Source organism: Macaca mulatta, chromosome X, assembly GCF_049350105.2.
Source record: "Macaca mulatta isolate MMU2019108-1 chromosome X, T2T-MMU8v2.0, whole genome shotgun sequence".
Classification (NCBI taxonomy): domain Eukaryota; kingdom Metazoa; phylum Chordata; class Mammalia; order Primates; family Cercopithecidae; genus Macaca; species Macaca mulatta.
In genome coordinates, this window is record NC_133426.1 from 90,291,932 (window position 1) to 90,306,686 (window position 14,755).

Genomic DNA, 14,755 nt, shown 5'->3' on the forward strand with positions numbered 1-14,755 from the left:
CCTATGCTTGCATGGTATTCATTGTTTATTCTAAGCATGGTAGGGCTGCTGCCCTCTGACCTTTTAAACTCAGGGCATCTGTAGATATGGCTAGTTCTTGACCCTAAGCTTCTCATTTTCATTAATTTCCTCCTCCCTTTCTTCTCCTCATTTCTCCTCCTTGTCACCTTCTTGTTCTTCTAACTCAGGAAATTTATATTTCCTCTTTTAGGCTCAGAGAGATCTATTTTATCTTATATTCCAAATATTTTCTATCTTTGGTTTATAATAAAACTTTACATACATACATCAATTTACTCCTTATATATTAATATTTTTTGGAAGATAAAAACACCTTGTATCACTCTCAGAAAGCCTGGGTTTCAAGTCTAGCTTTCTCCTAGAAGACCCCAAAACTCTGCTTTGAGACTCAGAGTTGATTAATGACCCCCTTGCTCTAGGTGATATCTTCTCTCTCCACCAGATTGAGTTAATGAATGGCTAGCCACTAGTGTGACAATACTTATAAAAGTACACTGGAGAATAATTTTTAAGATAAATAAGAAGAAAGACTCTGAAATAGCTAGGCTCTTTTCCACAGGCAGTTTTTAGGAAAAGTAAGTAACATATAAGAAAAAAAAATTGAGTACAAGGATTAATTTTAATTTTAAAAAACATCTTTCAGGATATGTTCTAGGCTTGTACAATTCATGCCAAGTCTCTTTAATAAACTTCCATATGCATTCTCACCATTCAGTTAGGCTTTTCTATCTCTACTACTCCACTGAAACTTTTCCTTTAAAGATTACCAAATACCTTCTTGTGGCCATATCAACAGGCTTTTCCTCCCTCTTCAGGTTATTTCATAATTCAACAGCATTTAAACTAACCTCTCTGTCTGGAAATACTTGCATTACTTCACTTCTATGACTCTGTGCTCTCCTGTTTTTATTTCTACATGTGGTAGCTTTTAACCGCCTTTATTGTATCCTTCTCTGCCTCATTATTAAAAATTGGAATGATCCTTTCTTTGTTCTGGACACTCTCTATTTACAATACTCTCTTTGTGAGTTTATAGTGTTGAATGGTTTTAAATATTATCTATGTATTGATGATTACAAAATTAATATCTCCAGTTATGACCTTCCCATTGAGCTCCAAAATCTCTCCAGCCACTTACTTGAAATCTCCACTATAGTATCTACTGGGCATCTCAAACTTAAAATGTTTAAATAATACTTTTAATCCCACACTAAGTTCTATTCCTCCCTTAGCCTTCTTCATCTTATCAGATGGCACCACCATCCAGCCAGTTGATTTTTTTAAGCCTGGACATAATATCTTTCTCACTTCTTTTTCTCACTCTCCACAGGTAATCAATCAGCAAGACTTGTTTACTCTACCTCCAAAATATATCCTGAATGAGTCCACTTTCCTTATCTCCATTACTACCACCTTCATTGCTCCAATCATCACCATCATTAGCATCTAGCTATCCATTAACTCATTATGTTGCCCAGGTTGGTCTTGAACTCCTGTGCTCAAGCAATCTTCCAGCCTTGTCTTCCCAAAGTGCTGAGATTGTAGGTGTAAGCCACCATGTCTGGCAGAATAAAATTTCTTAGTCTAGCTTTCAGTGTCTACAATCTTTAGCCCGTACCCATTTTTCTCCATAATCATGTAGCACTTTTTGTTTTTTCTCTTGTCATCTAACCAAACTGGAATTCTTTTTGTTTCTCATAAACACCAAGATTGTTTTCTTGCTAAGCCTTTTCATGTGCTGTTTCCATTGATTGGAATGTTCCTCCCACAGATCTTTGCATGTCTATTCTTTTTCATTATTTAATTTTTCAGCTTAAGTGTTCTCTTTAGAGAAGCCTTCCCTGACTACATTACTTTATGTTACCCTCTCCTCCACCACTATCCAGTCACCCTCCAAACACTGCGTCATACATTTTTTGGCTTCATTGAATTTATCTTTATATAAAATTATATTTTATTCTTTTGTTTGTTAATTATGTTGGTCATCAGAATTCAGGTTCTATGCAGGCAGTGAATCTTGCCTGTTTTTTCATATATATATATATGAAAAATATATATATATAATATATTTGGTATATATGTAAATATAATATATATAATAATTATAATAATTATTAAAATACAATAAAAATATATATATATATCTCCACAGATTCAAAAACAGCACCTATGTTATATTTAGTTGGTTGAGAATTTAGTCCCTCTAAAGAGCTACATATCACAGTAGTCGAGATTCGGATATCCCTTTTTCCAAGCATTTTTGCTCTAGATATGTCATTAAAACAAGTATTTTTTTAAGTTGGGGGAGTCACAAAAATGCACTTTACATTCTAATTGGATGTCTGGAAGAGAATACCTATGTATCCTGCTCAATTGTGTATGGGGAACTTATGAACAAACTTTGTTATTGAATCTTATGGAGTTTTCTCCTTTGTTTGTTTGTTTGTTTGTTTGTTTTTTAATATGGGCTTGAAGAATGATGGCTTTTCTCCTTTTCTCCTCCCCTGGAGTCCTAGTGATTCTCACAGCAGCACATAAGAACCACATAAGTAGTGCTGTGTTTCAGGGTCAGCACTGTTTACACTCCTGGATTAAGATTATTTACATTTTATATTATGTTTATAAATCTTAGCAATATTCTCAAACATAAGTGAAGAATTCTTTACATTCCAGCTGCTAAGGTAGAAAAGTAGGGTGTTATGTTTAGGGTGTTTTGATTTCCATTCTGTATGTGTATATATAATCTTCAACAAAAATACAAATACAAAAACAGAAACAATATAAAATATGTAAAGAAAAGCTAATCATTTAGATCCTTATGTCCACTTTCTGATGCCATATCTCCCTACTTTCTTATCTTCTTGAGGTAAACAATGTTAGCAGCCTGGGATCCATTTTTCTCTCTTACACCATTTCCTTGTATAAGCAAATGTAAGGAGGGAGAGAGAGAGAGAGAGAGAGAGAAAGAGAGAGAGAGAGAGAGAGAGAGAGACAATTACATAATTTGTTTTGACCAAAATACAATCATGCACATGTAGTAAAGTACAACTTATTTTCTCACTTGACAATACCATGGTCATCCATATAAGTCATTAGACATACATTTAATGTTATTGTTCTTATTTCCAACTTGCTTATGAAAACACACACAGAATTTTATCTGTCAATTCCACACATTCTGAATTTGTTTTCTTTACATCTTTTAAGTTTTTTATTTTTGCTTATCTCTCTACTCATTCCCACTTTCACCCCTCACTTTTTTCTCCTTTCTAGGTACCACTTACCAACAACTTACTATGTTTCATTCCATACTTCTCTCTAAGGTTCACTTTACCATATCAAACATTCAAATACACACAGACACATACACACACACAAACACACACAGACACATACACACACACACACACACAAACAAACACACACACACAGTGGTGGCATCTGGGAGCAGGAGAGAAAGTGTCTGGCAGCTGGGAGAGGAGGAAGTGAGGTTTTCTTGTTGTTTTATTTATTTATTTTTTTTTTTTATTTTTTATTTTTTTTTAATTTATTTATTATTATTATACTTTAAGTTGTAGGGTACATGTGCATAACGTGCAGGTTTGTTACATATGTATACTTGTGCCATGTTGCTGTGCTGCACCCATCAACTCGTCATTTACATCAGGTATAACTCCCAATGCAATCCCTCCCCCCTCCCCCCTCCCCATGATAGGCCCCGGTGTGTGATGTTCCCCTTCCTGAGTCCGAGTGATCTCATTGTTCAGTTCCCACCTATGAGTGAGAACATGCGGTGTTTGGTTTTCTGTAAAAATAAAGAAATAATACATATTTCTTTGCATCTTGGTCAGCAATAGTTGTTACAGCTCCTCCTAACTTTTGCCATTTTAATGGATGTATAATGATATCTCCTTGGTACTTTAATTTGGATTATCCTGAATGCTAGTTAGTTTAAATATCTTTTGAATGTTTGTTGTACCATAAGTTTGATGTTTTGAGAATTATTTCTTTGTATTCTTTGACCATTTTTCACATGGGTTATTTATGTTTCCTGCATTTATTAAAGTATCTTTGCATATTATAGGTATTACTCCTTCATCTGTCTTCCTTGTTGTATTTTCCCTAACTTTCATGCCTAGTAATTATTTTGCAGTGTATTTTGCTGTGCACAAATGCTAAATTTTTACATAGTCAAATACATCTATAATTTCTTTGGTTGTTTCTTGGCTGTCTGTATTAGTGAAAATTATCTTCTCCACAGAGTAGTTTTAACAGGGACTAAAAGAAACAAAAACTAGTCCTTAGTAAATAATAAACTGTCATCAGTGTCCAAATTGAGCATTGTGACAATCAAGGTTTTATTGTACTGAAATGAGTTAACAAAGGAGATGTCCTAATGTCTTTCCCAAAAGAATTAAATACATTATTTGAAAAATCGAAAGTCCCATGCAGGTTGTATAATCTAGTGGCTACTGCATACAGCTTTGGAGTCAAACAGTTTGGATTTAAATCCTTGCTCTATCACTTACTAGCAGGATACTTTTCCCCAAAAGTATCTTTCTTAATCACTTGGAATATTATTTTTTCTCAAGTACAAAATGGGATATTAATAAGACCTTACCTATAGGACAATGAAACATGTAATGTGTTTAGTATATTATCTGCTATTTTATTATGCATATTCAGGGAGCACCACTCCTATCAACATCCCTCAAATAACAATGCATGTGGCTTTTAATTTCATGCAGGTTATATGAGCACAATGTAAAAGAAACCAATGTATTAGAACATGTTTAATTCAACAAATAAACCAATCAATATTTTTAACTGCCACTCTCTCCTCAATAAAATTAATTAATTGATTGCATATTTCATTTTCCAGGAGGAATTATCATTTTCTGAGCATGCAGAGGTTACATGATATTATGCTCCATACTTGGCAATTGATTAAAAAGCTTATCTTTCAGTTTCTATAGTTAATTAGGAGTCAAAAGAAGACAGACTAAATAATCAGAAAACCTAAACTAAGGAGGCTGCAAGTTGATTCATTGTTCTTATTCAAGGAAAGTGGGTGTTGTTGTTGTTGTTGTTGTTTTGTATTAAACTGGAAGGCACTTCAAGGAAGTAGTTATTTCAGGTGAAATCAGTCAAAACGCAAATTGAAGCAAAACACATAAGAACTGTCGAACTTGCTTTTTTTTATGCTTTTTTTTTTTTTTTTTCTGGGATACATGTTGCTTCATAATAAAATAAAGCAAGTAAATCCCTCTCTTATTCTGAGCCTGATTTCTCATCTCTAAAATGAAAAATTGAACTAGATGAGCTGTAATTTCAAATTGTATGGCTAGCATAGTGGGATGAATTTGTCATTTCTTAGTTGTGCCTGCCTGAAAGATATAGGTCATATGTCTCCCCGTAACACTGATGGACTAAGGATAGGATATGAGGCTAACCAGATAGTAGAAGTGACTGACACACTAGAGCACAAAAATATAATGGTAACATTGAATGGAAATTATTACCACAAGAAATTATTCTTAGAAGGATTCATGAATTATTGGCTACCAATGATTTCTAAAGGTTTTTGAAACATGTTAGAGATCTTTGCACAATATATAATCATGACTGGGGAGGTCATTTCTTTATGAAACTGTCATTACCTGATTTTTTTTTTTTTTTTTTTTTTGAGATGGAGTCTCGCGCGATCTTGGCTCACTGCAACCTCCACTTTCCGGGTTCAAGCGATTTTCCTGCCTCAGCCTCCCGTGTAGCTGGGACTATAGGTGCCCGCCACCACGCGCAGCTAATTTTTTTGTATTTTTAGTAGAGATGGGATTTCACCGTGTTAGCCAGGATGGTTTCAATCTCTTGACTTCGTGATCTGACCACCTCGGCCTCCCAAAGTGCTGGGATTACAGGTGTCAGCCACCTCGCCCGGCCACCTGATTTTATCTATTAAAAAGAATACTGGCATTGTTTTAATTTGAAGCAATCTCACTGTATTTGATAAAGTGACAGTCAAGTACCAGTGTAACTGAATGTCCCAGATAGACAGAAAGACATAAGTGCCTACTAATATGTTTCTGTTTTTATTTCCTTTGCTGGTTATTTCCATATCTCTGAATAATATATTTATGTGACTACTTCTCAATTTTACACATTTTCCTTTGGTTTTCTTCCACAACAGATAAAGATATAGGTTGTGTACATCATTCTCTCTTATTCTCTCTTTCAAATTGGGTCCTATATTTGGTTTCTAATATATTTGCCAATTACCTTTGTAACATTAAATATTATATTTGTATCCTTTTTCCTACTCTTTTTCCTTACTTTTCAGTTCTTCATTTCTGTACCTTTTCTTTAGTTCTTTTTTAAAAAGTGCTCTTTTAATAGTTCCCTGCAATGACCTCTCACTGAATATTACAGTCTTGTCTGTACCTACATTAACTTGTGATCTCTTGCCTTTGTAAAATCTATGTCCCTTCCCTTAACTTCCCTGAGTTTCTACTATTGTGGTTTTCTTTCTTGCTCCTACTTTTCTTTTTCCTCTCCTACTACTGTTTCTTTATGTTCAATTCTTGAACTTCTTCCTCTTCCTACATCCAACTCAAAGTTGTTTTCTATGACTCAGTTATTAGACCTCGACTCTTCTCTATATACTCTGGAAGCATTAATCTATTACTGTGGCTTAAATTTTCACTTCTTTGTAGACATTTCAAACTGTATATCCCCAGACTATTTTCTCATCCTAACTCTTGTCTATTATCTCCTATATTCAAATAATTTCTAAGCTCCATGAGATCAGAAAAAATGAAAATTTTTAAATTCATTATTAATTTAAATTTAATCCACCATTGGAGCCTTTTCTGTTATTCTGGTAGAGTCATCTGCAAATGAGAAATATAGTACCTAACCTACCCAGTATAACAAATTGTTCTTAGATTCAAATACTAAAAAACGGTGTGAAAGGGTTTTATAAATGGCAAATCATTATACAAATGTAAGACTTTATTACTACTATTACTCCCTTATGCCTTCATTTATATTACTCCTCTTTTTTCTTGCAGTGGGTTTCTCCTTCTTCTCCAGTTGTCTTCTTCAAAGCTCAGTTTTCCCTCAAAACGCTGTAACACTTACTTTGCTCTCTATTTGTTGGGTTGATATTAATACTGTGTTCTAATTCTTTCTAACCACTGTAACACTTAGAATATTGTTATGCATGTAGAAGATGATTAACAACTAATTTGTTGACTGATTAACTTAAAAGTTTGGTAATAAGTTGAGAGTTTATGTTTGGAATTTTATCATATTTAGGAGAATTATCAATCTTTATTTCTATGTTTCATGTATCAATAAATATTCCTTGAGCAAATATTCTGTGTCAGGCACTGTTAAAATCAATGAAGATATAAAAAGCTTGCCTGTTACTTTCAAAGAAGTTAAAATTTTCACCTAGGGAATAAAAATTCTAGCAGCTTTTGTTTTAGTTGTCCTCTCTAAAGAAAGTAGCCTTCTCTGAAAATAGGAACACTCAAAATATTATACAAAACCAAGAAGATTTACATTCTTTTCTCATCTATGTAATTTGCTCAGTTATTATTATGATTGTACATTGTATCTATCTTCTGCTAAAAAGTAAACTGCATGATGATAAAACTCTTTAATTTGTTTACTAATGTATTTGAAATTCCCAAGAAAGTGGGCATTCAATATTTGTTGAAAAAGTGAATGTGGCATTTGTTAGAGGACTACCAAAAAATGAATGAAAGAATTTCTCGGCAGTTGTATGAACACAGTTGGAGCTAGATAATATCAAATTTAAGTATGTTCGGTTCATAAATTTTTCATACCACAAAGATGAAGTAATATTTCAGCTTGGTTATAAAAGATAAGCAAGATTTTGACAGAGACAATGGAGAAGTTTATATTCAAAAATTAGCAACTAGTTAAAAGCAGAACCAGGCTGTGAAATTATATTATGAGATGCAATATTACAGCATGATGCCTAAGGATGAAACTAACTGAAGGAGAAAAGAGTTTACAGCCAAGAAGCCAGTCAAAGTGGATGGTGGGAGAAAGAGTTGGCAAGTGGCATGATAAGCATGATGACAGGCTAAGGGAAATAAAAGCAACAGAAAATATTGTGATGCCTCTTCACAACAAGTTTTTTTTTAGAGAAATATTATTCATGTTCTTAGCCCACTTTTTAATGAGATTGTTTGTTTTTTTCCTTGTTGATTTGTTTGAATTTGTTGTAGATTCTGGATATTGTTCCTTTGTCAGCTATATAGATTATCAAGAATCTTTCCCACTCTGTGGATCATTTGTTTACTCTGCTAACTGTTCCTTTTGTCATGCAAAAGCTCTGTAGTTTAATTAAGTCCCAGCTATTTGTCTTTGTTTTTATTTCATTTGCTTTTGGGATCTTGTTCATGAAATCCTTGCCTAAGCCCAATGTCTAGAAGGGTATTTCCAATGTTGTCTTCTGGAATGTTTATAGTCTCACAAATAACCACTAAAAAACTTACGCATGTAACCAAACATCACCTGCTCCCCAATAACAGACGGAAATAAAAAATAAAATAAAATAAAAAACAAACACTAAATTATAAAATAGGTGGGAGGAAGTTCTGGTTTGTCCTATGATATGATAACTTTTTGATGCGTTTTTAAATTGTATGCACTTTGCAAATAATTTTTTTCCTATTTTTTGACTGTGTTACTGTGTTGCTACTTTGCTGTGGCCAAGCATAGAAACTCTTTCATCACCAACTGTGAGATTTGGTGTTTTCTGTTGACCTCAAACTGTCAATAATAAATTCTAATTCCAAACTCTGTCTTTCATAGAAAACGTCTTATTTTCTAGACGTTACTCAAACTCTTTCCTATATGGAAAAAAATTCTACCACCCACTACCATTCTCTGAGCTATCAATCTGATTCCTCACTAAGGCGTTAAGTTTAATTTTGGTTACTCTTTCCATAATAACTATGGTTTAATCAAGGCTTCTAAAGATCTTGAACTCAAAATCTAAATGAATGAATTTTTAATGTTTGAATTTGGGGTAATGTGAAATGCTCTAGAATGTGACATTTCTAGTGCCTTTCCGAAATCGTAATATACAGTTAGAAGTTATTCCACATATATTTAAGGATAAAACAAGCCAACATTTTCTTTCAATTGTTTGGGATTCATAATGATACAGAAAAAATGACTGAACTGTGAATCAAGAGTGCTTTGAAAAGACATATTTCTGAGAGTGAAAACAAGATCTGTCTAATAAAAAAATCAAGAAATAGAAATAGATAATTTATACAGGAGTAAATAAATATGAGAGGCAAAATCATGAAAAAATATTGACCATGGTTAGTAATCAGAGCAACCCCAAGATATCATTTTGCACCTAGTAATGTGACTATATATATATATATAAATCTTATGTATATTAACTATATCAATACATAAAATACAATTTTTATATGTATTGTATATGTAAGATATATCTTACAACTGTTGAAACTTCAGTGACAGCAGTACATTTATTCACTGCTGACTTCAGAAGGGGACCAATATAAACCAGCGTGACATTCCCCTGGGCCTATATGGGAATATGTAGGAAGAGTCATAAATGGTAAAATAACATTTGACTCAACAATCCCACTCCTATAAATATAATAAAAAATTTTCAGAAGAAAATAAAAAGAAAAAACAAACTCTATGCATAAAGAACATGATTGCAATACTGTCTATAAGAGAAAATCTTTGGTATAAATGTATAATGTATAAAATTATGTATACTTATAACTTAATGTATATATTTGTATAATGTATAAAACTAGAGGGGGGTTAGTAAGATCTGAAACAGATTAGTATGCATTCATTGAAATAATAATGATGGAGCCTAGGAAACTAGAGGGAAAGGTTTATACTATAAGGCTAAGAAAAATAAACAAGAAAAAATACTACAAGATTGCAACTAAACAGAAATCTTCATGTTTGTGGATAAAGAGTATGCGTTAAAATGCAAATTCAAAAATAATTGTGTTAGTGGGTGGAATTTGGGGTGACTACAAGATATTTTAAATGTATTTTCATTTTGTACATTGTATTTTTATTTTTAAAAGTTTTAATCCATTAATGTAGTTGTGAAAGTTTAGACTAATGGTGTAACATTGAGGGGCCTTGGCTCTTGTACAAACATTGATGATTGGACTACCATTCGGTACTTCTCACCCTTCAATGTCCATTAAGATTATTCAGGGAGCTCGTTGAATGTGCATATGGCTAGATTATATCTTCAGACATTTTGATTTGGTAGGTCTGGGGTGGAGACCAGGGATCTGCATTTTTAATAAGAAATAATAAAATTATATCCAAGTTCCCTTTCAACTATGACATTCTGTGCTTTCATGTGATTCTTAACACACCATAGATGTCTTGATTAATAGACAAATAAAGCCTTCCTTTTTATTTGCATTTTTCTACTTTGTTCCTCAGCCTGAAGCACCGTGGATTCATAAGCTGCTTTAAAGAACAACTGAGCACTTGGTTTCACAGAATGGCCTTACCACAGTAAGCACCAGCTACTCTCAAATGAGCATTTCTACCTCTGTGGAATTGAAATAAAAACAAGTCTTCCATGAGTATCAAGAGCTGCTTTTTTTGCATATAATTTACAGAAGTGATTTATAGACATGTTTTTTTATTATTTATCAAATGTCTCAATTATTCAGATCAAAATAATTTAGTGTTTTCCCCCATGTTCTGAAGCTTCAGTCTGGACACTATTTCTGAGTCTGAGTTCAAGTGTACTCCCCTTCAAAACTCTTACCATATTTCATTAAATTTCTCCTTTACTTAGCATTCAAAATAAAAGTAAATAAAGAATGAAAGGGAGGAAGTACATCTTCCACACCCTTAAGAGAAACAGAGAACTATACGTAGATATTAACCCCTGACAAAAATTGTTTGTTTGGCCAAACTTTCATCATACCCCTGAACCATCTCCTAGGCTTATCTAGGCATTCCCTCTTGTAAAATCAGTTTTAGCAAAAAAGGTGCTAAATCAGTTTAGCAAGAGTCTTACACCCTTAATAACTGATCCTTCAATATATGATCAGGTTTCTTATCCTCCACCATCTTCCAGGTGATTTCTCATCACCCTGGAATCCTGTTAAGTCAGTATAGCCAGAATCCCCCCTTATCCCCGATGTCACTTCTCAGTAATTTTCCATCCACTGACTGGCACCCTCCTCTTTGGCTATAAATTACTATTTGCTCATGCTATATACAGAGTTGAGCCCAATCTCTCTCCTCCAGTGAAATACCCCATTCCCATGGCCCCTATACCTATCATGATAGCTCCCCTTTGAAGAAAGTCTGCTTACCATCTTCAATGAGTGTCAGTGAATATTTTTTCTTTAATACCTTACCTCCTCTACACACATACACATATAGAATTCTAAACTTAATTATTTACTTTTATTTCTTTTCTCCTTATTTTATTTACTTATTTACTGATAAACTGAAAATGTTCATGAGATAATAACACACATATCTCAATCATTTTACATATTTCTGTGAATATACTTGTCATATTATTTCCTGAGAGCAGGATACCAGCATGGAAGGAAAGAGAGAGAGAAATAGACAGAGAAAAGTATGGAAGTCTCCTTCACTTCACCCAGTCTGCTTTCTGCCTTTTGGTTATAATCTTGACTTCAGTTTTCTCTCAGAAATGACAACATTTCAGATCCAATTCTCAAAGAGGTGTTATTTTTCTAAGCCATTTAATAACTTTACATATGTCTATATGACATATACTTTAAAAAGTTATAAGAAAAGTTTAGAAACCATCTAATTAGTACTCAATACATGATTAAATGATTTGCTGAATATATGACAGTTCTTCAACACAGTGGAATGCCTTGTGAATGTGAAAAAGAATAAGAAATCTATGTAGTGACCTGGAAAGTGCTTCAATATAAATTTAAGAGAAAAAAAAATCAATGTGCAAAAGAGAGGATATCCTACGTTATTTATAGTGTTTTTAAAAGAAGGGAAGAGATGACATATAATTGCATTTGCCTATATTTGCATAAAGAGACTCTGGTAGGATAAAAAATAAAAAATTAAAAGTGGTTACCCATAACGGAGGTGTGGTATTTGGAGCAATGACAGGTTAGAGAAACAGATGAAGTTTAGGACTAATACTAATATTCAGCCAGTACACATTAAATGAGCCATAATGGTTGATAAAATACTACAATATTTCTAAATCAGTTGGTAAACGGCAGCTACACTGTTCACCACCCCTTCCCCTTGACACCTTGAATGCTGCCCAGTCTTCTCTCTTGGAACATCAGGAATCCTCCAGGAATCAAAAGCAAGGACATAATTACAAGTATAAAAGACTTATTCAGTGAAGCACTTGTGAAAGGTAAAAGGAGAGAGAGCCGAACTAGGTAAGAAGAGACTGTAGACTGCCATGCAAGCTGGCATCCATGAAAGGAGAAAGGAAACAAAAGAGCCTCAGCTGTATTGCAGCTTGGGGAAAATCTCAGCCAGGCCAATGGGGAGCCCAGAGCAAAGACTGCTCTTTAGAGGAATCTGTGTTGGGCAGAAATACCCAGACCTTGGTACTCTCACAGTGTTTATCATTGTCTGGGAGAAGTCCAGTGGGAGTGTAGCTGCAGCTTGAATATTGGTGAATCTCAAATGAGCAGAGGTTGTCAGCTGATGCTACTCCTCAGAAAACAATCTCCCCTGAAGTGAGATCTGAGCGGCAATTTCCCTTGACCATCACAGCACAAATCTGTTTCCTTATCCATATTCACTCCTCAAAAGTTCTATGGGCTTCTCCTTATTAGGGAAAACTTAAAAGAGGAAGGGTAGAGGAAAAACTACAGTCCTTATCCTTCCAGTTGATGTTAGGGCCACAGCTGGTCCCGTCTGGTCTCCTACATTGTTCATCTTAAGTTCCTCTCATTCTCCTATGTGTCTTATCTGGTGTTATAATCTGAAACTTCATTTCTGAAGGGTCTGAACCCTTAGTAATTGTAATCTTCTCAGGCTCCATTCACAGTTAAAATTGGGCAAGGGATTCAAAGAGAAGCCCAAATGGATCATGTAGCTTCCACCAATATCTTTTCCTTTCCACATTGCAAAAAGCAACTCTACCTCCCCTCTGCTTATCAGATTGAATTACCCTTCTCAAAATGGTGATTCTTTTCAACATCTGATTTCTAGGTATAAGGAGTCCAAAGGTCCCTAGCAACAGCTGTAACTTGTCCTTCAATGGGACACTTGTATGTCCCTTGGCAAGCTTTATGTCCCCCTTTTGGGATAAGGACTTATAACTCTGTGGAGCCCAGAGCTGCTGTGACAAGAAGCACATGGGCTCCCAGTGAGTCATTTTGAGAGTCGTGGCAAGTGGAGCCACTCTTGATTCTATCCCTGTTGGCATATGTGTTTTTCCTATTGAGGATAAAACACCATATGGAAATATCTGTTTTAATTCTTATACTGCATCTTACGAACAGCACTCCATCTTGCAGAGCATTGCATCTGACCTAATACTTCACCACTGTGACTTCAGTAGGCCATTCAAGCTCTCGGTGAAGTCGGCTGCTTCTGAATGGTGTAGTATGTAGTATGACCATGTACTTCATGGTCATGGGCCCACTGCCATACCTCCTCTACAGTTTAATACCCTGGTCAGATGCTATGCTTCCTCAAGGCTACCCCTGAGTTTGGCTGTAATGCAAGTGCTGTTCATTTTCAGCTAGAACCCACATACTCAGCTGAAATATTTATAAACCAAGCTCAGGCATTTTTTCCTCCTTCAGATGGCCATAGGTGCAAGCTGAAGAAAGATGCTGGAGCCAGCACAGTAGATGATATGGAGGTCTGTGGTACCTTCTCATGAAGCTTACTTATACCCTCTGGTCCTACTCAGACATGATCCCAGAGTGACCGTATTCCACTTTTGGGTATTTTTACAGCAGCACTGCACTCCTGGTAGCAATTTACTGTATTAGTCTGTTCTCACATTGCTAATAAAGACATATCTGAGACTGGGTAATTTATATTAAGGAAAGAGGTTTAATGGACTCACAGTTTCACATGTCCAGGGAAACCTCACAATCATGGCCAAAGACTAAGGAAGAACAAATACAGGTCTTACATGGTGACAAGCAAGAGAGCTTGTGCAGGGGAACTCCCATTTATAAAACCAGCAGATCTCATGAGACTTATTCACTATCACAAGAACAGCATGAGAAGGACCTGCCCCATAATTCAATCACCTTCCACCGGGTCCTTCCCAAGACATGTGGGAATTATGGGAGCTACAATTCAAGATGAGATTTGGGTGGGGACACAACCAAACCATATCAACAAATAATGAGCACAGTGTCTGATAGGTAGTTTTTCAATCCTCATTCTCCCCCCACCCTCCACTCTCAAGTAGTCCCCAATGTCTGTTGTTGCCTTCTTTGGGTCCAAATATACTTGATGTTTATCTCCCACTCATAAGTGAGAACATGCAGGATTCAGTTTTCCATTTTCGTTTAACTCACTTATAATAATGGCCTCCAGCACCACCATCTTGCTGCAAAGAACATGATCTCTTTCTTTTGTATGGCTGTGTAGTGTTCCATGGTGTATATTACCACATATTTTATATCCAACCTACAGCTGATGGACATTTAGGTTGATTTCATATCTTTGCTAG

General features: G+C 34.9%; 1 protein-coding gene across 1 annotated transcript in view; it reads left to right on the plus strand.

Annotated features, from left to right (window-relative positions):
- CYLC1 (cylicin 1) overlaps nucleotides 1-10,665 on the plus strand; it is a 45,771-nt gene extending 35,106 nt beyond the window's left edge. Inside the window, exon 5 of the mRNA XM_077988769.1 lies at nucleotides 10,519-10,665. Coding sequence (XP_077844895.1) covers nucleotides 10,519-10,551 — 33 coding nt within the window. The 3' untranslated portion in view covers nucleotides 10,552-10,665. The remainder of the gene's footprint in view (nucleotides 1-10,518) is intronic.
- Nucleotides 10,666-14,755: the final 4,090 nt, after the last annotated feature.